The sequence below is a fragment of the Periplaneta americana genome, chromosome 3, assembly GCF_040183065.1.
Source record: "Periplaneta americana isolate PAMFEO1 chromosome 3, P.americana_PAMFEO1_priV1, whole genome shotgun sequence".
NCBI lineage: Eukaryota > Metazoa > Arthropoda > Insecta > Blattodea > Blattidae > Periplaneta > Periplaneta americana.
In genome coordinates this window covers 34,032,896-34,059,149 of record NC_091119.1, presented here as the reverse complement: position 1 = coordinate 34,059,149, position 26,254 = coordinate 34,032,896, and the positions used below count along the sequence as shown (strand labels likewise).

General features: G+C 35.3%; 1 protein-coding gene across 3 annotated transcripts in view; it reads right to left on the bottom strand.

Annotated features, from left to right (window-relative positions):
• Positions 1-26,254, bottom strand: part of LOC138695911 (uncharacterized) — a 140,799-nt gene that overhangs the window by 96,553 nt on the left and 17,992 nt on the right. For all 3 annotated transcript variants that reach the window (XM_069820271.1, XM_069820272.1, XM_069820270.1), the window contains exon 2: positions 25,073-25,110. In XM_069820271.1, coding sequence (XP_069676372.1) covers positions 25,073-25,103 — 31 coding nt within the window. In that variant the 5' untranslated portion in view covers positions 25,104-25,110. The remainder of the gene's footprint in view (positions 1-25,072; positions 25,111-26,254) is intronic.

Here is a 26,254-nt window from a genome sequence, read left to right as displayed (position 1 = left end):
GAATAGAGGAACAAAATGAAATAAAACAGTCAGCCTATGCGCGTGGAAAGTGAAAATTCAATGCAATATACTGTAATTATGTTTGTCACGAGTTCAATTTCCATTCATTTGCTAGTGTTTCAAACATTTCAACACTCATATTATCACAATGAGTTCATATCACAAACCAGTGTTTAAAAAAAGTGATATAAAATGTTCAGTATTGCTATTTCATACGAACCAAAATTCAGTGCCAATAAAGATGACTAAGCTGCGGATTTATGCCTATATGCCTATTTTAATCCTTAACCTGAAGACGCAAGCTTTTAGGTTACATATCCATTTTAAGGCATTGTGAGTATTATATGCGAATTCTACAGTGCCTATAACTGCCTATTTCACTAGTAAATGCCTAAAAGTTGCCTAAATATCCGTATTATATATTATATTTGAATTTATTGACTATTCTATCGAATTTTTTAATCTGTAATTTGTTTCTTTTTTATCCAGCAGCAAATATTATCCTGGAAAACCCAAAGCTAACATCTGATCTTGCTTTCATCAAAGCAAACTTTGGAAAGCTGCCTGCTAACATAACGAAACTGGAAACGAGGAGTATTCCACTCCACAGTGCTGTGTAACTTATGAAGAAAGTAGAAACTATTCTTAAAGAAATATCAAGCAATGTGAGAGAAATAAGTATTTGAAAATTGTGAAAAGAAATCCTGGTTGGGAGCAAGTGTTATTGCTGATTGCAAATGACATTGACATTACTGCGTTCCCATTGGTTTGGTCCCCAGGTGAGATTGGATCTCTGAAGTATTGCCCCATCACTTCATGTAAAGTGGAGAGAAGTTTCTCCCAATTTAAGAACATTCTTACAGACAACAGATATCAGTTCTCATTACATTTGGAGGAATATTCAGTTATTCACTGCCATAATGGCACTACTATAGAAATTAGTGTACAATACTTCGCTATGGTCGTGTTAGCCATTAAGAATTAGAAATTGTTAGTGCCTTTTTAAATGCCTATTTTAGAATTTTGAATGCCTATTTTGCCTGCCTATTTCAACTGTTTTTAGTGCCTAAAAATCCGCAGCTTAATAATGACATTACCTATTTATTTATTCGTGCTACATGAACAGTAGTTACTTTTCTTTTTTAAAGTAATACGAAGCATTTTTCAAAACATGAATAACAGCATAATCTGAGCCATGCACCATTCAAGGTTAGGAATCACTAATGATGGGAAAAAATAAAAAGATGCTAAGAGTAATACCCAACCAATACACAGAGCAGTGGTACGAAAAATTCTTACAACTATAACCCATACTCCAAGCATTAAGCCCAGGTCAGAAAAAGAAATCTATACTCACTCTCACCAAATTTGTATCCAAACAGTTAAATCACCTGAAAATACAGAATATATTAACATGCTGAATTTTTTTTTCCTTCATATGTAAAAGGCTTATATACACGCATATTACCTTGAGATAATGTCATACAGAATATTGCATTTAATACTCATACAGTGTGTCTGGCTTAAACCTAGAATAAAACAAATATTTATTACACGAAAACGAATGAAGAAATTTCAGTGCAGTTGATTTGGACTTCAACAATGACGCAAAATGTTTTATGTTTTGTGGTTGAACCCGCAAGAGAAATGCGCAGGTGCTGTAATTTCTGGAAAGCGCAACCATAGCGTCAGTTAAGATGTGGACTCCACAGCATAAAGTGTTGTGCGTGCTTGCTCCTGCAGAACTGAAGTCTGTGACATAGGTGCAGCGTCGTTTTCGACGGAAATACCAGCTGCGACCTACTGATAAGTAGGGGGCGGATGTTGATGAAAAGTCATCTTATTTTTCACATTAGGGCGATGCCTATTAATATAGAAATCCTTTCTATGTTGATATCAACGTAAAAAAGTAATTTCTTATATTGTATTTTTTTTTGCATTTTTTTTTTACGTTTTTGAAATAAATGTCATTTTTATATTTTTTCCCGAATTTTTTGGTCATTTTTAATATGGTGAAGAACTTTTAGACCATTTGGAATGCATTTTACTTTCTTCTTTATTGACAGGTTTGTTAAATCATTTTCTAACCAAATAGGTCAGTAGTAATTACCTACTGAATAAGTGAATAACAGTGGAGTTTGAGTTTTATAGTTTGGAACAGATTCTAAAGTCTATCCCTCATTCCACTGGAGGCTTCACTTCACACAACGGAAGTAATAGGTATAAAATGCTTGACAGCAGCTTCGTTTAAGTCAGGACTTTGGCCGCTACTGTTCTTTTGTCAGTACGAGGGTGTCTTTAGAATTTATGTTTGAAAGGCGGGAAACTTTCACCACGTCCTGGACAGGACGTTGTGTCCTCAACATGGTTCGGAAGGGATGTCTACTGTAGTGGACGGTATTTTTAACAAAAGATTGCAAGAATGCATGCTGCGCCCACAATTTGTTTTGTCATTCACACTTCCTCATCTGGAAGATCTGGTAACAAAAGTGAAGCGCGGGAGGAGGAGGAGATGGAGAATGAAGGCACTGACCTGGACCACCCCTGACTGAAACACATTGCAAACCCTCATTAAAATCTATAGTTTTCCCTTAAAACCTTCATTTTGTTGCATGTTCTTTTCCTTTATCTTAGCCAAATTCCAGGAAGTAGCCTCCTCTCTCCGAGATTTGCAGGGCAGTCATTGAAACAAGGTGACTAATTTTTAAGAAGTTGTGGTGCGAGTACAGTGAATAATATTTAAATGTCATTTTCTTTTAATTTCGTGTAATTTTTCCATTCGTTTAAGGGCATTTTAATGATCATTTTAAGTAGATTTTAGGTCATCAATATCGGCCCCCTACTGATAAGGTTCCAACCTACACATCAATTATGGCATGGAACAGACAGTTGCGTGCAAGAGGAACCCTCCTTAATGTGTGGTGCGGACTAATGAAGGAGAAGGTCATAGGCATATCATCTATACCGACATGTTGTTGGAGTATGCTCTGCCTCAACTTTCCGATGGTGTAATTTTTCAGCAAAATGACGCAACATGCCATCATGTACTAGTGGTACGGGACATCCTGGATGAAGCATTACCCAGGCATTGGATTGGGAGACGAGCTGAACCCATCGCTTGGCCACCGAGATCACCAGACATTACTCCACTTGATTTTTTTCTGTGGGGTTTTGCGAAAACTCAAGTGTATCAACACCAGTAGATGGCCTTCCTGATTTACGCTGCCACATTCGTGCAGCTATTGCAAATGTAATACCGGTAATGCTGTCAAACATATGGCAGGAAATTGAGTACAGGCTGGATGTGTCGTGTCACTTACAGTGCGCATATCGAGGTGGGGTAGCATGTGTAGAACAATTTTGATTTGCTGTCCATGTACGAAAAAATAACATGTGTACAAAAAAATTATGTGTATTTTTTTTTTCATTTGCTGTCCATGTAGAAAAAATAACATGTTTAAAAATTTTTGAGTTGCTGTCCATGTAGAAACAATCTGCAAATAAATATCTCCATTAGTTTTCGTGTAAATAAATGTTATTTTGTTCTAGGTTTAAGCCAGACACAATGTATTTTCTGTATGGTTAAATGTGAAATAATGATGTTCTTACAGACATTTAAACACTTGAGGAGCAAGCAAGTTTACACATCATAAACATGCGTAACACAGAGGAAGATTGCATTAACATTTTGCCATAATTCTCCAAACCACATACTTTCAAATTTATTATCACTAATGCATATTCATGTTTTTAGAACATAGGTGCCATGAAGATAATACTTTCTCACACTTTCTAGGAGTTTTGCAAGAATTCTTCAGTTCTATAATCATATTGCCAACGATACTCAAATTCTAGTTTCACTTTTGACAATAATGTTCATAGCATACTATTTCGAAATCAAGGAAATCCAGTTTTTTTTTAGTTTTTTTTTTTTAATAAATACCTGTGCTTATAAATTTTCCAGTACAAAATATTTAATTTGCATAATTCCTGGATAAATTGGACTCTTAGATACAAAATATGAACAAATTCGTCCAATACACCACAAGATTTAATTATAATAATTAATTATGAACAAACTGATGGATGGAAAGACAGATGGCACTTCGAATTTTTTTGACATGAGACGCTAAAATCGTGTATTTTATGATTAGCAACTGGGCATGATTGCTTGGGTAAACATCTATGCCGCATTGGTTTACTCCAGAATCCTAACTGCCCACTCTGCAACCAGAACATCGTAATGGACTCAGACCATCTAATGGATTGTCCCAATCTGTCCTCAACAACACTGGTAGAGAAGTACTGGGAAGCAAGAGAGAAGATGATGGCCATCCAAATATAAATATATTCCATTATTCTTGCTGAGATGAACTATTTTTGTACTCTTCTCAATGTTTGTTTATTTATTTGTACATTTGTTTACTTGTCTCACACTATTGCATGTTGCCATTATCACAGCTAAAGATAAACTCTACAGCCCTGCATTAAATAAATAAATAAAATGAAAATACATCAAAATCTAAACTTTTTAGAATCACAATCATTTACTTTCTACTTCGTACAACAGCAAAAGTAAAAACAGTTTTAGTAATCTGAAGAAGTGGTAATGGTACCATATGCTTTTATTAATTCACGGAGTTATTAAAATCTTTTTATGCATTTTGTACTTGAAATTTCGAGGATCATAGTGTCCCAAATTTGAGATCATTGGATTGATGTTTTTACTAGTTTGAAGGTACAAAGTGCTGGTTGTCTGTTGAATCTCTTGTGTGATATACTCAAGACCAAGACCTTCATATAATCGAACAATGCAAATGTCGTAATCTGCTCCAGAAATTATTTTGCCAACTTCATTTTGAAAGACTTGTAGCCTTTGGAGATACGTCTTTGCTTAGACCACCAAGCCGGAGCTACATAAAGCATTACTGGAAGAATGAGACATTTGTACTACTGAGTTTTCTTCTGCAGTTTCAGAACCAGAGAGGAAAGTTGGGGATACAATTGATGTATTCTTTGTAATATTCTCTGCTTTATATAACTGATATGACACTACCATGTTAATCTTCTATCAAGTTTTATTCCGAGATATTTTGTGTTTGTTGCATATGGTATATCTTTGTTATTCATTTGTAATGGAGGTGGTATTAAAGGTTTCCTTCTCTCGTTAATTTTTCTTCATTTATTTTAATCCCCCACTTTATAAACCATTGAGTTAATTTCTCCAAATGACTTTGGACTGTATCTGTTGAATTTAGAATACTTAAGTGTCTGAAATAAGTTACTACTGGGTGTTCATTTCAAAGTGTGTCATGACGTCACTGTTGTTGGGTCACTGATCTGAAGCGAGTTTCAACTTATATGTTAGAGAAGTTGCCTATTATCTAAGGCGTTCTTCAATCTGAACTTGAGAACGTGTACGGTATAACTTGAACGTCGTAGCAACAGATGGCGGTCTGTACAGTCTGTGTGCTACCATAACCTCTTTCGAACTGTGTTTTGCGCCGGCAAGTCGTACGCAGGGTATTTGTTATCATCGGTTGCGTGCGGTAACATTCCACAACACAAATCAAATGCTCCGTGTCCATGTTGACCGTCGAAGTTAATGTCAACAAATACGTAAGTAATCGTCTTAACCCTCTCCCCATATCCCGACAGTACGTATTTCCAAACAGTTCACATTCCTGCCACTACCGGCGTTACCGTACGTATCGGTACTCTTCAGAATAAACGCCGTACTTGCTAGCCAACTTCTCTGCCTCTTAGATTATACACCTGAGCTGCGGAAGTGTAGGAAGATTGAATTCTCTAGGCTCATCAGCTAGCCACATGACGGCATACAGCGAGCCAAGACACATTTTGAACTGAACACCCAGTATATCGCCTGCATATTAAGCAATTTGAAATAATCCATGAGTAGGTATATCAGACGTGTAGATATTATAAAGTACCGGTACAGAAGTCCAAGACTGAGCCCTGAGGAACACCAGCCAGTATTTTTCTGGGTGATGACAATTCTGTTTCCATTTTAACTTGAAAAAAGTCTATCTTGTAAATATGACGCAATTCAAATGGGAGTTATAACGTGACTTCTTTTACTGTCACTAGATGGCAGCATAGTGAAATTAATAATCTTTCCTTATATTCTTAATTTTACCTTGAAAAATTATATTTCATTTAAAAAAATTGCACCCGATTTTTATTATTATTATTATTATTATTATTATTATTATTATTATTATTATTATTATTAATGTAGGTTTCAGAATTCAAAAGCAGTACATGCCACCTCAAGTATTTAAATATCGATTTTAAAAATTTCAATATATTGATCCATGTGGAAAATGTATGATATTACATCAAGTAATCAACCTGTATACCATGCTCTATGTTCAAGAAAATGATCTGGAATAAAATATATACTTATATACATACAACTCTGCAATTAAATTTGTTTATATATACATTTTTTTCCCCTTCACCTTTAGTCCTTAACAAAGATTTTTTTACATTGACAGTTAAAATGTCCTCAACAACCGACAGCAAAATCCCACAATTTCCCAGCAAACAATATAATTCCTGATTTGAGAAGAACACTTTATATCACACCAATTTTTCACAAACACAGCCACCACCTGTATGAATGAGTGCATTTTTATTTACAAGACATAAGTAACTTGGGGACCATAACCTTCCCTATTGTTCCATTACATGGACAGCCTTGAACCTTAACAAATATATTTCTATAACATTACTAAAAATTCTGAACTGTTATGTAATCTTAAAATCTGCACTCTACTTTGGCTCAAACTGAAACTCAAACTCAGTCTTTTACTTTTCAATTGTAGTATGATCAAAAAGTCCTTCTGCTGTGCAAGGTCTTGATTTTAAAAGAACCATATAAAGGGTTTTTCAGCATTTGATCGTTTCTTATTACAGTAGTTTGACACTAATACTACAGTGAAGACATGTCATCTAAACTTGTTTTCGAAAACCATAATTAGTATTTACTATGTTGCAGACACCGTAAAAGTAGATATTGCTTCTCTCAGTTCTTCCAGTGTTTTAGGACTGTATTTGTAGTGGTGGAAATAATGGTGGGTCCACACCTGTGGAGTAACGGTTAGCACGTCTAGCCGCGAAACCAGGTGGCCCGGGTTCGATTCCCGTTCGGGTCAAGTTGCCTGGTTGAGGTTTTTTCCGGGGTTTTCCCTCAACCCAATATGAGCAAATACTGGGTAACTTTCGGTGTTGGACCCCGGATTCATTTCACCGGCATTATCACCTTCATCTCATTCAGACGCTAAATAACCTAGATGTTGATAAAGCGTCGTAAAATAACCTGCTAAAAAAAATAATGGTGGTAGTCGTAGTGGTGGTAGTGGATTTTTAGTAGGTTATTTTACGACGCTTTATCAACATCTTAGGTTATTTAGCGTCTGAATGAGATGAAGGTGATAATGCCGGTGAAATGAGTCCAGGGTCCAGCACCGAAAGTTACCCAGCATTTGCTTATATTGGGTTAAGGGAAAACTCCGAAAAAAAACCTCAACCAGGTAACTCGCCCCAACCGGGAATCGAAACTGGGCCATCTGGTTTCGTGGCCAGACGCGCTAACCGTTACTCCACAGGTGTGGACGAGGTAGTAGTAGTAGTAGTAGTAGTAGTAGTAGTAGTAGTAGTAGGAACAGTAGCATTGATTTTATAACACATTCAACTGCAAAAATGTTATCCAGCATCAAAATTCAATGTGGGCAAGAAATTACTGACAGGCAGTGAAGTTTGATGATTGAGGTAGCCCGAGAGTCCTCGGAATATTTTTATTGCCAAAGACTTTTCGGAAAAGAAACATCAAAGAGTAGCAGTATACTCTATAGTATTATCTTGTTAGAACAAAGCATTAAGAAGTTCATTTTTATGAAACTGAGCAATTAATGGCTACAGAATGTGAGAGCAGTATTACTCTGCATTTATTGTGTTCTCGTGAAAAATAGGGGCCCATAATTATGTCTTTCTGAAAGTGTGACACAAACACCTACACCACAAATGTTATACAATAAATGTTCGTTCCTCAGCTTCTCTCAGTAGTTAATATTATGAGAAGAACTAACCAGAAAAACAAGGTACATATGCGACAGTAGCACAACATGAATCACATCCACACTTAACAGACACTGAAGAAAAATAAAGAATTACGACTTATGCAATAACCAGTGCGCATTAAGGGTAATTGTCTGACCTTGTAAAGTAACATGTGAGTCTCAAGCTATAGTCATTAGCCATTAAATACCAACAAAGTCCTTGTATTTTTCCTTTTATAACTAAGTGGTAGGGACATTTTGAACGACTTGTACTTCTTTAACAAAGTGAATGTGATTATCATTTACGAGTATTTTCAAGAATAAGGCATAACAATTAATTAAAAAGTAATTTCCATTTTCGGTTACTTGTCTATAGGAAATCTTTATTTTTTCAGTGCACCTATTATATTTTCTTACTGTTAAATGGTGTTACTCCTAAGCTGTCGTGTGAATTTCCTTTACGTGCCTCATGCTGTGTATGTGAAAAGATCGAAACCTAAGGTAACAATAACACAGGACGAACACAAGACATGTCCAAGTCTCTATTGCAGACAGTTCGAAAGGTTGCTGCTGGACCTGGCAGGTAATACGAGCAAAAATTTATTTTGTATTGATAGGGTAATTAGAATGAATGTTTCTCGGTTTACTATACAGCAGAGGGTTGCTTATCATGTACTAGGTCTGTATAAGCTGCTGGAGCTAAATGACAGCTGTGAGTAGTATCAGATGAAGATCAATGCAAATAAGACGAAGATCATGGTCATAGGAAGAAAAGTAAAGAAGATAAACTTGCGAATTCTAAATGAGGCAGTATAGCAAGTGGACAACTTCAAATACTTGGGGTGTAACATAAGCAGTAACATGAGCTGCTGCCAAGTCAAAAGGAGGATAGCAATGGCAAAGGAAGCTTTTAATAGAAAAAGGAGCATATTCTGCGGACCTCTGGAAAAACAACCAAGGAAGAGACTAGTGAAGTGCTATGTGTGGAGTGTGGCATTGTATGACGCAGAAACATGGACGATGAAGTGAAGAGAAGCTAATAGAAGCATTTGAAATGTTGATATGAAGAAGAGTGGAAAGTGTGAAATGGATAGACAGAATAAGAAATGAAACTGTGTTAGAAAGAGTGGGTGAAGAAAGAATGATGCTGAAACTGCCTACTGAAGGATGCACTGGAAGAAATGGTGAACGGGAGAAGAGTTCGGAGCAGAAGAAGATATCAGATGATAGACGACATTAAGATACTCGGATCATATGTGAAGACTAAGAGGAAGGCAGAAAATAGGAAAGACTGGAGAATGCTGAGTTTGCAGTGAAAGACCTGCCCTTGGGCAGAACACTGAATGAATGAATGAATGAATAAATGTTATGTTTCAGCAGAAATTTTGGACCCAAAATATATAATGCATTAATTAGAGCTTACCCTGGGCTAAGTACACTTAACACACATAGATTTAAGAAACAAATCAGATTAATTATTTAATTGTTTAAGCTAACTGAGTTAAAAATTGATACTCTAATATTTATGTACTTTAGAATTTTCTATTTGTATATAGACCCTATTATTACATGCTGTATTATTTTACCATTTATTAATGTTATTGTGCTCAATGAACTCTCTTAATTTTGTGATATATTTTGTATAACTGATCTGAACTGCGCCCGAGCACGAGCTTCTGCTCTTTCGGGCTGCAATGCCTAATGTAGCTCAAGTGTAAAGTATTAAATAAATAAATAAATAAATAGGCCCTAAATAAAAAATAAATAAATGAAATTTAACGACGCTCACAACTGCAGAGGTTATATCAGCGTCGCCGGATGTGCCGGAATTTTGTCCCGCAAGAGTTCTTTTACATGCCAGTAAATCTACTGACATGAGCCTGTCGCATTTAAGTACACCAACTCGCCAACCAGGTCGACGAATGAATGAATGAATTCTATTTTTATTTTGAATGTAATAACAATTTAGTGGTAATAATGAGTGACTGTCCAAAGGATTCTTTTGAGACTATCTTGCAAGCTGCATTATAAAAGGCATTAGTGCAGCTACAGACACTGAAAATGTTGCTTAGCAGTAAGATAATAAAAGAGAACACACTTATAAAAGCTTAAATAAGTAAGTAAATTATTATACACTAAAAACAGAGAGATACCAGTACAACCTAACACTATCTTGACATGAATTAAGTAGAGTAAAATAAAAAAAAATCCCCCTCCTACTAAGGTGAACATAAACAGTGTGCTTGTTAAATAATTAAACTGTTTTCATTACGAAAAAAACATAACAATTATGTTGAAAAGCAGTGGTGACTACTTCTAATGTGCTACGTGTAATATGACTATAGCACACTGATTATTTTACTAAATAAAGTAAAGTTTTTGTCTTTACTTTCGAAGTGCGTGCTCTTATTCAGTCTACTCAAACGTGGAAAATTATCTTCACTTCCGTGACCAGTCCTATACCTGCTGAGAAGCTAGAATGAGATAGCACGAATGCTCACAAAAAACATGTGCACAAGCATGAGCTGTGGGTGACATAGCATTACCAGTAATCATGAGTAGGCCGCTGAAACAATACCAGTGTGAGTTTAACTGTTCAAGTAGTAGAACCATATTTCGCTAGTATGTTACCACATGTGGGCACTACAGAAAAATACTTCTGCTTCTAGAGGTTAAGAAAAATCGGAAATAAACAATAAGGTTGGCCTACTCCTGACGTAAACCTAACGAGAAAAAAAGTAAAAGAGAAACATAACATTACTTACAATAGCAAATTAAATAAAGAAAATGTATGATAACTGGATGTGTGATTATACAATTAGGAATACTGGTGCTCTCTATTTTCTACCTCCCTGGTTAATGGGGTAGTGAGAATGAAATATTTTAGACATATTAATGAGCTAATAAATAAGAATAATGAAGATATTAAATATTATATATGTGTTGGATCTTAACACCGCCCTTCGTAGTATGAATATTTAAACACTGATGAATACCATCATGAATACATAGTTTTATTTTATTTTATTGGGTTATTTTACGACGCTGTATCAACATCTAGGTTATTTAGCGTCTGAATGAAATGAAGGTGATAATGCCAGTGAAATGAGTCCGGGGTTCAGCACCTAAAGTTACCCAGCATTTGCTCGTATTGGGTTGAGGGAAAACCCCGGAAAAAACCTCAACCAGGTAACTTGCCCCGACCGGGATTCGAAGCCGGGCCACCTGGTTTCGCAGGCAGACGCGCTGACCGTTACTCCACAGGTGTGGACTGAATACATAGTAAAACAACCAAAGAATAGAAAATAAACGTTATGTGATTTCTCTGATAACTGACTAGCTATATGAAAATGTAGTGGCATGTCTGAACTTGGGTTTGGAGGACATGATAAAATCAACATTCTTGAAAATCCGAAAGTTTTCTTGGTACAGTAATTCTAACACAATGAAGGAACACATGAAATTAAATAATATAAAAAGAAGAAATCCTTAGAATGATTCAAAATGAATTCTTGGACTGCACATTATATGTATCATAATAGTAACATACCAATTTTGTATAGAAAGTTGGAATAGGAACTTTCAGTATAATCTCTATTCTCAAAACTAAAGAGAATATTGACACCATTAACTTTCCTGATTACAACAATAACCCTAAGTTTAATACTCAATTTACCGGTTCCCCAATACTACAGTTCTTAATAAGGCTTATTTTGTAAATTTAAAAACTAAAATCCCATCAAAATCAGGGACAGAAAACACTTCGGATATTTGTCTTTCACCAATCCGTAATTTGTGTATGTGACATGATATGGAATGAAAACTAGGTTAGTTACCAATTAATCTATAATTATATCGGGATTACCCATTTGTAAATTGTAATTTACTAACAAACTATTAATCATACATTACCACATTTATTAAAAGTGTATTTGGGAAGATGATAAAAATGCTGGCATGAGACCGTAAATGGATTCACTAGAGTCTAAAACGTGAAGGACATGATGATGATTAAAAAAAACGTATTCTAAATATATGTAATGTATGCATGGATGAATTTGGTTACTGTATCACAGCTGGTTCCCCAACAATATTGCTGTGAATGTTATGGGCTATTTCATAGACTGGTACATATATGTATATAAATAAAAACGGTTTTTTTTACCAGGCAGTATCAGTGTGGGGGGGAAGAGAAAAAAATTTTAACACTCCATGATAGGCAATTGTGAAATAGACAATATATTGTATATTAAATTGACATGTGTTTGAAGATTAGGTAAAGTTTTATTCAATAAATTGTAGCTTATACCCAAATTACCCCAAGTTTGTAAATTGTAATTTACTAACTATTAATGAAACATTACTAAATATATTAAAAACACGTTCTAAACATGTACACATACATGAACTTGGTTACTATATCTCAGCTGGTTTTCGAACAATATTGCTTTGAATGTGATCACTCATTTCACAGACTGATAAAACAAGAAACAGCTTCTTTTTTTTTTTACCTGGCTGTATCAGTGTGATCAACACAAATTTTAACACTCGATGATAGGCAATTGTGATGTAGACAATATATATTAAATTGGCATGTGTTCGAAGATTAGTTAAAGTTTTAATCAATAAATTGTAACTTAAACCCAAATTACCTCACTATAACCAATTTACCCCGACCAACCCCAATTGCAAAATTCCACTGTCACATTAATTTGGAAACTGTATAATAATGAAATATCTTCATACATGTAAAACATCTGTTGATTTCATCATCGCATTTAAGTCTAAACTGGGCCACTGACGTCTTCTACAGGTAATGAGAGGGGATCATGCTCCAGGTGAGAGTTTGAATTCTGCTTGAACCTAATGATTATTTAGTTGAGTTTGGTAAGGTTTTCCAAAATGTAAAGCGAGTATCAGGTAATTCCACAGTGAATTCTCGGACTCACCTTGCCAAATACCATTTTGCCATCATTAATTCCATCGACACTATATAACCATGTAGATGCTAGCATCATTAAATAGCCAATTAAAAAGGATGTAAATAAATGTACTTACCATTCATTATACGAAATGCTAAGATCTACAGCAACTTCGAGAATCTTTCATCTTCTAAATTGTATTCACAACATGCTTTGGTCTCAGACATATTTAAAGCAATGGCATGCAGAAGCTGAGCTCTGATCATCAAGCATTATTAATAAAAAAAAAAAGCAGCAGATAAAATAATATAAGTTAGGTTTATCACAACGAAAAAGTCACATATTTTATAAACCATATATAAGGTATAGCATTCTACCACTCAATGTCGTGTGATTTCAATCCAATCTTATCACTGCATTAGACCCCATCCTGTAAAATTTTGTTTAATTGGTATCTGTGAACGGAAAAAGCCAAACTGATTTTTAGGCACAGAACTGGGAAATGAAAAGTAAATGAAACTAAATTTTATGTATTTGTTCATGTACCTAGAATAAACCACAAGTCTGGTGGCTGGAATATGTCGTGCGAGAGGAGAACAGTGCCAAAAAAACATTCTCAGTGGAAATCCAGGAAGATGTATGCAGATCAACAGATGTAGCAAAAGTTGGATATGAATCAGAACTTAGATGAAAGAGAATAAAAAGATAGAAGACAGAGAGGAATAAGTTTAAATTTTTCAAGGCCTACACTCTTTCAAGTATACCTCTGATTGAGGTTCTCGCTGATATGTTCGGATAAAGTAGCTGTATCAGGATAGACATCCTTGGTCTGTACGTTTTGTTTACAATAACTACTTGTCACGTGTTCCTAGCCAACAGTAGTGACGACGTATATTCAGTTCCTATCGGCTGTACTCACCATTCACTGATGTTTTAGCTGGAGGGGGGAACGCTCAGATAAATTTTTAGCTAGTGGAAGGAGGTAATGTTTACTTGGTTTGAAGAAAGTCAAGGCCCTATCCTATACAGCTACTTTATAAGGACCCTAATTAACAGGCAGTACACCTCACTTGACGATACGTATCAGAGAAAGAACAATAGTTTGTAGACATTTAAAGACTGATTAGTGTAATGTGTAGCTAGTCGGTGATGTATGCAATAGAGGAGGAAAGAAACTGGCCACCCTATACCATTATCTCCTGGCTTTGTTGTCTCATAAGTGGTGCCTTGTTGGTATCACTTGTGAGTTCAGACAAACCTGTCTTTGGACAGGTGACTAAACAACTAAAGAGGTACCGTATACTATATAGATGTGGTGGTGGTGGTGGTGGTAGTAGTAGTAGTACTGGTAGTGGTGGTAGTAGTAGTAGTACTGGTAGTGGTGATGGTGGTAGTAGTAGTAGTAGTAGTAGTACTGGAAGTGGTGGTGGTGATGGTGGTGGTCGTAGTAGTAGTAGTACTGGTAGTGGTGGTGGCAGTAGTAGTAGTAGTAGTAGTAGTACTGGTAGTGGTGGTGGTGGTGGCAGTAGTAGTAGTAGTACTGGAAGTGGTGGTGGTGGTGGCAGTAGTAGTAGTATTGGTAGTGGTGGTGGTGGTGGTGGCAGTAGTAGTAGTAGTACTGGTAGTGGTGGTGGTGGTGGTGGTGGTGGCAGTAGTAGTAGTAGTAGTACTGGTAGTGGTGGTGGTGGTGGCAGTAGTAGTAGTACTGGAAGTGGTGGTGATGGTGGTGGTCGTAGTAGTAGTAGTAGTGGTGGTGGTGGTGGTGGTAGTAGTAGTAGTACTGGAAGTGGTGGTGGTCGTAGTAGTAGTAGTAGTACTGGAAGTTGTGGTGGTGGTGGTGGCAGTAGTAGTAGTAGTAGTGGTGGTGGTGGTGGTGGTAGTAGTAGTAGTACTGGAAGTGGTGGTGGTCGTAGTAGTAGTAGTAGTAGTACTGGAAGTTGTGGTGGTGGTGGTGGCAGTAGTAGTAGTACTGGAATTGGTGGTGATGGTGGTGGCAGTAGTAGTAGTAGTACTGGTAGTGGTGGTGGCAGTAGTAGTAGTACTGGTAGTGGTGGTGGTGGCAGTAGTAGTAGTAGTACTGGAAGTGGTGGTGGTGGTCGTAGTAGTAGTAGTACTGGTAGTGGTGGTGGTGGCAGTAGTAGTAGTAGTACTGATAGTGGTGGTGGCAGTAGTAGTAGTAGTACTGGTAGTGGTGGTAGTAGTAGTAGTAGTAGTAGTAGTAGTAGTAGTAGTAGTGGTGGTGGTGGTGATAGTGGTGGTGGTGGTAGTAGTAGTGGAAGTGATGGTGGTCGTAGTAGTAGTACTAGTAGTGGTGGTGGTAATAGTAGTAGTAGTAGTGGTGGTGGTGGTGGTGATGGTAGTAGTAGTAGTACTGGAAGTGGTGGTGGTCGTAGTAGTAGTAGTACTGGTAGTGGTGATGGTGGTGGCAGTAGTAGTAGTAGTAGTAGCAGTAGTAGTCGTGGTGGTGGTGGTGACGGTGATGGTGGTAGTAATAGTAGTAGTAGTAGTAGTAGTAGTAGTAGTAGTCAGTGGCACATAAGAAAGAAGTTTAACACCCATTTACTGCTTAAAACGTAAATTGACGCAGCAGGCACATGTAAGCAAGAGGATATCCCATCATGTGTTAAAGAGTCTACATTTGAGGCCATATCATCTGACGACTGTGCATCAATTACAGGATGCCCGACAATCACAAATTGTACATTAAATTGCACATGGCTTCTGAATAGCATTGGTGCGGATCTCTTAGACCCTTTCTGGTACTGTACATACTGAGTGATAAGGGGAGGTTTCATCTTTCCAGCTACGCAAGCAAACAGGTAGGCCTACTGGGCAGCAGCGAACCCACACTTTGTGCACAACAGCCACACCATGACCCAAAAATCTCGCATATGCCTTCACAATTCTCGCTCTCCTTCTTATCTCTACCAAGTTAAATAAATGAATATTAAATACTACTATCGAGTACATCTTCTTGCACAATGTGGACAGAAACATTTGACGTGAATGATGCAGAGAAAAGCTGACAATACTGCCGATTATTGCGCTGTTCACTCAATATGATACTAGCGCCATTGTTGCCAGACTCTTGATTTCTTGAATGGCATTTCAGGCAGTCAAAATATCATAATTGCACATTCAAACAGGTGCACACTACTTTATAAATTACAACGTAATTTTTAAACTATATGCAAATACTTTCAAGCAGATCTTGTACTGCCAACCTTGCCTGTGATTTATAAGTAATATAACTGTTTTTACGATCAAACCTTGTTAGTTTCCAGTTTTTCAGCATTCATTCGTATAAATAAATGAAAGAAGAGAGCACAAGTGCAATGATGAATAATATACTCCGCAATAAGATATGTAAATTACAGTGTAATTTTTAAACTACGCAAATACTTTCAAGTAAACCATGTACTGTCAACCGCAAAACATGCACCACAACCCTTGGAAGGAAAGCAGGGAAAAGCTGGATATTTATTAATACATTAATAACAGTACTCACCCTTTTCCTAGCAGGTGTCGGAAATGTTCTCTATCTGCATCTAAGCATAACCCACATCCCTTGAAAATGTTCGAATTTACACTAAAAAATTACTGTGGAGATATGAGAAAATGTATCTACTAATATTGTATTTCAGCTCTCCTTTAAGTACGAGAACTACACTTAGGCGAAGCTATTGTACCTAAGGACAACAAGTAGTACCTGGGGACACTTATTTAATTTTCAAGGCTATTGTACCTAGGGATAAGTAGTACCTGGGGACACTTATTTAATTTTCAAGGCTATGTGGTGGAAATTTTGTTTTCACAGTTGACCACTCTGATTTCATCATTCAGCTGTTCTGTGAATGATTTACTTTTTGTTGAAGGAATCTGGAGAGATTTTATTTTAAAAAAAAATCTGTTTTTGAACCTAAAATGGAAGTAATTTTTAAATTAAAGAAATATTTGTAATTAATTCTTTACATACACGATTAAAAACAAGTCTATATTTTTAAGCCCTGTTATTCTAGCTATGAATCCATGTGATTATTGGCTTGTTTTCCTAGCTTCACTTTTCAAAACTTGCTGAGATTTATTTTACTGGCTCCTGATGTACCTTGGGACGGTATACTTGGGGACAAGTCTTCAAGTAAATAAGTCACACTTATGATGAGTAATCAAAAACAGTATTTACTGACTTTTATGGGGTTTCAGCTTCAGTGGAAAAGCCACGCAGCAAATAAATAATCATGAGACAAACCCCGACAAAGCTAAATTATGCTCCTCCCAGGAAAAGAATAACTCATAATCCTAAGAAGAGAAAGGCAGATACAGATATGCCAGAGAAAACAGAGATAGAAGAAAGAAAAAGAAAATTGAGTAAGAAGAGAAATATGATGGCTAACGTTTAGAAATGGAAGAAGTTGAAGCCATAAGTTCTGTTTCCAGAAGATAATTCAAAAGAGACTGCAGATGAGCCGAAGAATGTGTTAGTGTTAATGATGATGATGACGATGTCATTTCAACTATAAATTACACTGAATTGATTGCTCGAGCGAATTTAGAAGAAATAAGAGAAGAAAAGTTTGTTCTCATTCATGTGGCAGGAAACAGAGAGTACCGGTAATTATACATTTTTTGTCGGTAGAATTTGTAAAAAGATTTGTGAAAGAGAATTTGAAGTTCAGTATCTAAAGAACTTTACTAAATATGACAATTTATTATTTTTTTTTACATGATGAGCAATCAGAAATGTTTAACCTTTCTTCAGAGAATATTGTGATCAAACTTCTGCAGCTTCTCAAAGAAAAGGTTCAAGCCTAAGAAGCACTAAGGAATATGTTTTCAAAATGTCATTTGAAGGATACATCCTTGAATAATAAGAAATTCATTTAATTGAAAAGCTTAATAGTTTTCTGTCAAGAAAACTCTGAGAATTATTTTAAATCTTTAAACTTAGCAACAGTATCATTATTTTTATTACATTAGGCAAAACCTATTATTAATAATAATTAGAAAACAGTAAATTATCTGTATTTTGTATAATTATAAACTTAATAAAATATCAGTTTCATTACTATTATATTGAACCATGTCCCAAGGTATGTCATTCTATGTCCCAAGGCAAATCACCCTGTATCCCAAGGCACATCACCTTTATGTACCTAGGGACAGTATGTAGCACTTGGGGGGGGGGGGACTATACAAAAAATTATTTGATTGAAACCTTATTTTTTTCTAAGATACTTTACGCTTCAAAAATACTGCTGTTAGTAATATTAAGTTATAAAAGCTTATAAAAAAATTTAAATTTAAAAAACTGTCCCTGGGTACAACATCTTCCCGCATACATTTCGTGCTTTAAATTTTTCCCAATGTATTTATGACAGAAGAGAGATCTCCAATTGAGGACCGTTTTTGCAAAACTTGCTAACTGAAAAAACTAAATTTTACAGGAGAGACAAAACACTGTAATAAGCAAATTTTGCTGTTAACTCTCACTTAGCAGAAAGCAAGTTTTGAAAAAACGATTACACTTTGACACAACTACAATGAAGAGAAATAATCCAATCTTACTAAGATGCCTTTAACATCATGTAGAGGCCTGTCTTATGTTAAAGAATCCATCAAAATCTCAATTTTGCAAATTTTGCAGCTAGCAAGTTTTGCAAAAACGGTCCTCAATTTCACCTAACTTCATTTGTACTTTAAATTTCTCCAAAGATACATATCACACAGAATAGGACTAAGAGAGAGAGATTTCTAATTTCACCTAATGTCTCACGTATTTCAATTTTTCCAGCATGAGACTGGGAGAAGGATCTTCAGTTTCACCTAACTTTCTCGGTATCTTAAATCATTCCAGAAGTACGAACACATAACATGAGATTAGGAGAGAGATTTCCAATTTCACCTAACTTTTTTGAAGATATACTATTTCATATAACTCTGTTTGTACTTTAAATTTATCCAAAGGCACAAATCATACAGCATGAAATTGGGGGAGAGATTTCCAACTTCACACAAACTTTCTTTGTACTTCAAATTTTTGTTAAGGGTACAAATCACAGAATATGAGATTGAAATACGAATTTCCAATTACAATTATTATTATTATTATTATTATTATTATTAATTTTAAATTATTCCAAACATACAAATCACATAGCATGAGATTGGGAGAGGAATTTTCACTTTCACCTAAGTTCCCTGGTAGTACTGGATATCACCATTAATGCTATAGTGTTTAAAACAGACCCGCTTTTTATTTCATTTGCAACTATGTACATTGTGGCCACATCAGTATTGACTAGGGATGAGATGATTCCGCTTTTTGTCAATACTCAATACGCGATAGCGATACCAAAATCTTGACACCGATACCCGGTACTTGATACTTAGTTGTTAAAAACATCTTTGTAAATTTTCCAGATGATACACAATGTACTACACGCTGTTGAATAGTTGACACAAACGAACTACACACTACATATATTGACAGTAACACTAAAACCTGGTAAAAGAAATCTCGACACTGAGAGGGAAGGGTTAGGGAAAGTATATGGCATGTCTTTTGTAGTGAATTCTAATTATTTTGAAAACATTAAGAATAGCATCCTATCTTCTTCTCCCAAGAACTGTTATTGTAAGCAGCTAGATAGTATGTCTCTTTTCTCTCCTCACACTATCGTTTTCACCCCCTCGTATCACTGCTATTATTTTAAATTACAAGTATTGTAACTAGTTCTACAAATCTACGGTTTATTCTTCTTTTGTATTTACGGTATTGCTTATATAGTTATTTATAACTTAAGCTGTTTTGACAGTTATAAGTTGAAAGGTCGGTACTTTTCTCACATCATCAGTTTTTGTTATTTAGTATTCACTAATTAAACCAACTGACAATAGGAAACGGATAGAGGCGACACATGCATTATACTGGACAGAGAAAAGGTAGATCTCTTTTTCTAGTCACTAATAGAGGCAACTGTGCGTGCAGGTACAATGATTTTTGCCTTTTGGCGAAGATCTTAACATGATCATTATGTGCTGAAATTCTTGGGTTTAGGATTGAATATTATTTGAAATGCAGAAATTATTGTCGGACCATCGAATCTGTGCCCCAGTAAGATATGTGAACTGTGGTCTTTTGTAAATATGTAAATATTTTCATATGCGTCGACCTGGTTGGCGAGTTGGTACAGTGCTGGCCTTCTATGCCCAAGGTTGCGGGTGCGATCCCGGGTCAGGTCGATGGCATTTAAGTGTGCTTAAATGCGACAGGCTCATGTCAGTAGATTTACTGGCATGTAAAAGAACTCCTGCGGGACAAAATTCCGGCACATCCGGCGATGCTGATATAACCTCTGCAGTTGCGAGCATCGTTAAATAAAACATAACATTTTTTTTTTCATACGCATAAATTAGAACTCCTGCACATTATCACTATGTTATGTTATATAGTATGTAAATATATAAATAATTTCGTACCATGTAGTAATTTAGCCGGTCCCTAGCCCGAATGAGAGAGAAAGAGGGTACATGACTATGTGTTCATTCATTCCTACAATGTTATCATTTTATTAGGACTTCAGGATCACGTTACAAATCTAACAAAATAAGATAATGAGGTGAAGGAAAAGTATTTATGACGAAAACATTTCCCTTTAAAAACGAAATAGATTCCATTCACGTAATTCTCATTTAACCAACAAAATATATCAAATGTAAACATATAATTATCTCCAAATATCGTAGAAGTCAATCAGCGTCATTAGACCTACTTAAATTAAATTATGAATAAATAATAATTTACCTCACATTATTAATAAGCAATATTCAAGAGACATAAGACTGTTTGACGGAAGTTTGGCAACACCCCTATTCGGCAAGGTTTGTGGCCTGCAGTTTAACGTGGTGGGAAGAAAGCTCGTGGAATGGAGTGGGTAGAGACGGTAACTTTACCAAGAACGACCACAGCACTGAAGGTGCACAGATCTGATGGTCCAACAATAAAAGTATCAAAAAGGCATCGAGGACTTTTCCCAATGCATTAGACATGCTTCAGGCATCGAGGTCTTATCCCTAGTACTGATGATGTAAGAATATTTCCTACGAAACTGTTGTTGTTCTCAATTATTTAAGTTTTCACGAAAGTATCATAAACTTAATCACTGTTCGAACACTATAGCACTCGCAGCATGATCTCATCAACTTTTGTATCCAAACAAATGTGACATTGTAAAATTCCTTTGCAGAACTAAAAGTTACATTTTTTCGGATCAAATTTCTGAGAATTTAAAAGAACAAAACTAAAATTATTTCAATAATTTATTATCATAATACAGTGTCCTCTTAAATTCATTGAGCATATTAGGAATTAAATCATTGGCTTTCCAGCAATAATTTATTATCATAATACAGTGTTCTCTTAAATTCATTGAGCATATTAGGAATTAAATCATTGGCTTTCCAGCAATCATTTATTATCATAAGACAGTGTTCTCTTAAATTCATTGAGCATATTAGGAATTAAATCATTGGCTTTCCAGCAATCATTTATTATCATAATACAGTATTCTCTTAAATTCATTGAGTATATTAGGAATTAAATCATTGGCTTTCCAGCAATCATTTATTATCATAATACAGTGTTCTCTTAAATTCATTGAGCATATTAGGAATTAAATCATTGGCTTTCCAGCAATCATTTATTATCATAATACAGTATTCTCTTAAATTCATTGAGTATATTAGGAATTAAATCATTGGCTTTCCAGCAATCATTTATTATCATAATACAGTGTTCTCTTAAATTCATTGAGCATATTAGGAATTAAATCATTGGCTTTCCACCAATCATTTATTATCATAATACAGTATTCTCTTAAATTCATTGAGCATATTAAGAATTAAATCATTGGCTTTCCAGCAATCATTTATTATCATAATACAGTGTTCTCTTAAATTCATTGAGCATATTAGGAATTAAATCATTGGCTTTCCAGCAATCATTTATTATCATAATACAGTATTCTCTTAAATTCATTGAGTATATCAGGAATTAAATCACTGGCTTTCCCTCAATCATTTATTATCATAATATATGTTCTCTTAAACTCATTGGGTATATTAGGAATTAAATCATTGGTTTTCCCAAAACAAGCTATAAAATGTTTCATATAAAACAATTTTTATCTCCAAAAGAAAGCAAAAACGAGCAAAATTGCTTAATCTTTTTTTTTTTTTGACATATCTCAAAAAATAATCCTCTCGAATTAATGACATTACTTATGATACACCCTATATAATTATTTCATATAACTCTCGTTTCCACATAGATTTTAATCGCAGCTTTTGATATTTTATGTAATATCAGTTTGCATATACTATAGATATGAAACATAATCACTAGTCATCTTATACAGTGCTCTAATTTTATGAGGAAACTTCACAGCAATTGTATACTTCATTTTCCAATCAATTATTTAATACACAAGCAACAGTCACACACACGTTCTGGTACAATTCTCAGAAGCAACTGGGATGTTTTGTAGTCTGACTTCCCATGATGTGGTTGGAAGAGTAGGAGGTAGGCTGGCAGCAGAATGATGCGAAGTTTCTTCGTAAAATGAGAGCACTGTAGCCATTGTTTTTATCAGCCATTTTGTACGATTTCAGTGTATGAATAGTAGTTTGTAATCATTATTTCTTTCTTTATTTTTAATCCATATGTAAATATGTATTAAAAACCTCACAAGTATCCATAGTTGCAATAGAGTTACAAATAAATGGATATTTAACATTTAAATAGTCGTGTCAGGGTCATGTTGACCCCTAGTGTTATATCTTGTTTTGAACCATTTTTACGCAGTTGCCTACATACTGCTCAACTTATCAGTTCTTCCTAAAACAGTGTCAGCGATATGACCATATGATGACTTCCAGTCTATCGTTATCATTTGTCATATTACTTCTAATTTTCCAGGCTGGGGGTTCTGTTGACCCCCATGACTACTAATGTCACAAATCAGTGTACAAGTATTACTGTTATTTTTGTCGTGTATAGGCTATACATGAAGGCTCTTACTCATGAACACTATGACAAGTAATGATCCATATGAGCTAGAACGTTTACATAGGACCATGAATTTTATATTTTATTTCGTGTTTCTGCTTGATGGTCAGTATGACCGCACAAGAGTAGTAATGTCAAAAATAGTTTGCAAGTACTTAAGTGTTAATAATAAAAAGTATATTGGATATAAAAATTCCCCCTATTGAAAGACCACCCCTCTGAAAGACCAATTTTTCATGGAACCAGCAGTGGTCGTTTAATAGAGGTTTTACTGTAAATGGAATTATTCAGACTTGAAGTAACATAACTGCAGATTTTAAGAGCTTATTACTTGGATAGAGTACAAAAAAACAATTCTAATACCATATTAGTCCCAAATGAATACAGTAAAAAATAATTATCCCCTAAATTTAACATTGTTTTATTTGATAAATACTATCTGTACAATTCTGATCTTTACTCTTATCATTACAGAAATTGATAAGGAATGATTCATCCCTTTGCACTTTATAAATAGGCTAAAATGGACGGTTTTATTCCAAATTTAAAAAAAAAAATTATTGTGTGCAATTATTTTCTGCCATTAGGAAGTCTGGCAACCTTACTACAATGACTGTGCTGTTCAGACTGAGTGCACGTGTGTTTTCATAGATGAACTAGCGATGCACTATTTCCAAACTACATAGATTTTCAGCCTAATTTTCTAATTAACAATCCACTAAATTACAAAATGCAAAATAGGTTTCTTTTATTTATTTTTATGCATTATATTGCCCACACTCTCATCCTATATAAGTAGGAATATCATTGATACTTAATAAAGAACAGTATTTTTGAGAAATATGCAACATGTATAAGAAAAAGTATGTATTATCCATGATACTGAATGCTTTTTAAATCCAGTGGTAATATATACCAGCACAAAATGTCCCAATCCCAACAGCAGAACAATTTCTGCAGACAGAATGATGATGTGAAAGCAAAATAAGTCACAAAAAATCACATAAAACATGCAGTAAGCTATTATGAAAACATATTGCAATGGGTACAAATAAGAGCTTGAAGGCTATGGAGATAAAGAATGGAGAAATGGACGGAAGCCCGACAAATTGTACCAGGAAATACGTACCGCAACAATTCGTCCCAAGAATATAATTTGAACTGCGACAATTTGTCCCAAAAATAATAATTCGTTCCATGACAAATTGTCCCAAGAATATTTCATCCCGAATCTACGACATACCACAATAGATTGTACCATTTCGAAATTTTAATAATTAAAAAAGTTAAATAATTAAGAAATTGTCTAGCAATAATCTTTATCACTTATCCCAGGACAACTAATCCAGTTGAAGGCTAGCATCACCGGTTAAATAAACAGTTCGAAAGCCAGATCCTTCATTCAACGAGTTCCTGCAAAAACTCCAAAACGAAGAGGCAGAAATTAGTAGACAAATTCTTCGTCTTGATACAGGTGGGTCCCCGAATAAGAGGAAGAGATCACATTAACATGTCGATGATCGAATCGAAAGAATTGTTTCTCGTTACCGGGAGTACAAAGAGAATGGGAAAATTCAGCAATATATCCAAGCTCTGGGGTATGTCATAGCAAGAAATCTATTCTAAAAGTATTATGCAATGTTTTATTTCACTTAAAATTGCATCAATAAATACTTATGACTTATTTGGCACAAACGCGGGACAAAAGCATGTTGGGACAAATACTTTGGAATGATTTGTCGGGGTACAAATCTTGTAATGGTACCAAAAAGTGTTGTGACAAATAGTTTGGGACAAATTGTCGCAGTACGATTTTTCTGGAATGAATAGTTGTAGATTCGAAATGGACAAGAAACAAAACGTATGTCGAGAACAAAAAGTTACAATACTACAGGTTCTTAGGCTGCAATGCATACATCCCCTAAATCAAATCTCAAGTCACAAACACACAACAAAGCACAATAAGCAAAAGTACACAATTTAGAAACTGTTTCAGAACTCACCAGAAGCTGATGTTGCAGGGGAATTGTTCATGGCCACCCTAAAAGATAACAAACTGCATCAGACATTGAAGTTAATCAGTGTATGAGTAGTAGCCTAGATTAAGCATGCTAAATTTATGTAACAAATGAACATTAAACTATTTTGTTACAACACTTCTGTTTATATTACATAATAATGCATTATAGGGGGCCAACCTCCTTTTTGGCTGAAAAGTATGAATGTTACTATCGATATGTATTGTTGTTACAATCGATATAAAATATGTTGTCAACTTGTAAATAATTACTTACTTACTGGCTTTTAAGGAACCCGGAGGTTCATTGCCGCCCTCACATAAGCCCGCCATTGGTCCCTATCCTGAGCAAGATTAATCCAGTCTCTACCATCATATCCCACCTCCCTCAAATCCATTTTAATATTATCTTCCCATCTATGTCTCGGCCTCCCCAAAGGTCTTTTTCCCGCCGGCCTCCCAACTAACACTATATGCATTTCTGGATTCGCCCATACGAGCGACATCCCCTGCCCATCTCAAATGTCTGGATTTAATGTTCCTAATTATTTCAGGTGAAGAATACAATGCGTGCAGCTCTGCGTTGTGTAACTTTCTCCATTTTCCTGTAACTTCATCCTTCTTAGCCCCAAATATTTTCCTAAGAACCTTATTCTCAAACACCCATAATCTCTGTTCTCTCTCAAAGTGAGAGTCCAAGTTTCACAACCATACAGAACAACCGGTAATATAACTGTTTTATAAATTCTAACTTTCAGATTTTTTGACAGCAGACTAGATGACAAAAGCTTCTCAACCGAATAATAACAGGCATTTCCCCATATATATTCTGCGTTTAATTTCCTCTCGAGTGTCATTTATATTTGTTACTGTTGCTCCAAGATATTTGAATTTTTCCACCTCTTTGAAGGATAAATCCCCAATTTTTATAGTTCTATTTCGTACAATATTCTGGTCACGAGACATAATCATATACTTAGTCTTTCCGGGATTTACTTCCAACCCTATTGCTTTGCTTGCTTCAAGTAGAATTTCCGTGTTTTCCCTAATTGTTTGTGGATTTTCTGCTAAATAATTAACAGTCAGTTTTATATTGTTGACTTGTATTTCAAATTGGAAATAACGACAGTAACAGTAAAATATCAGAATTTGATCAAAGAAAAAATGC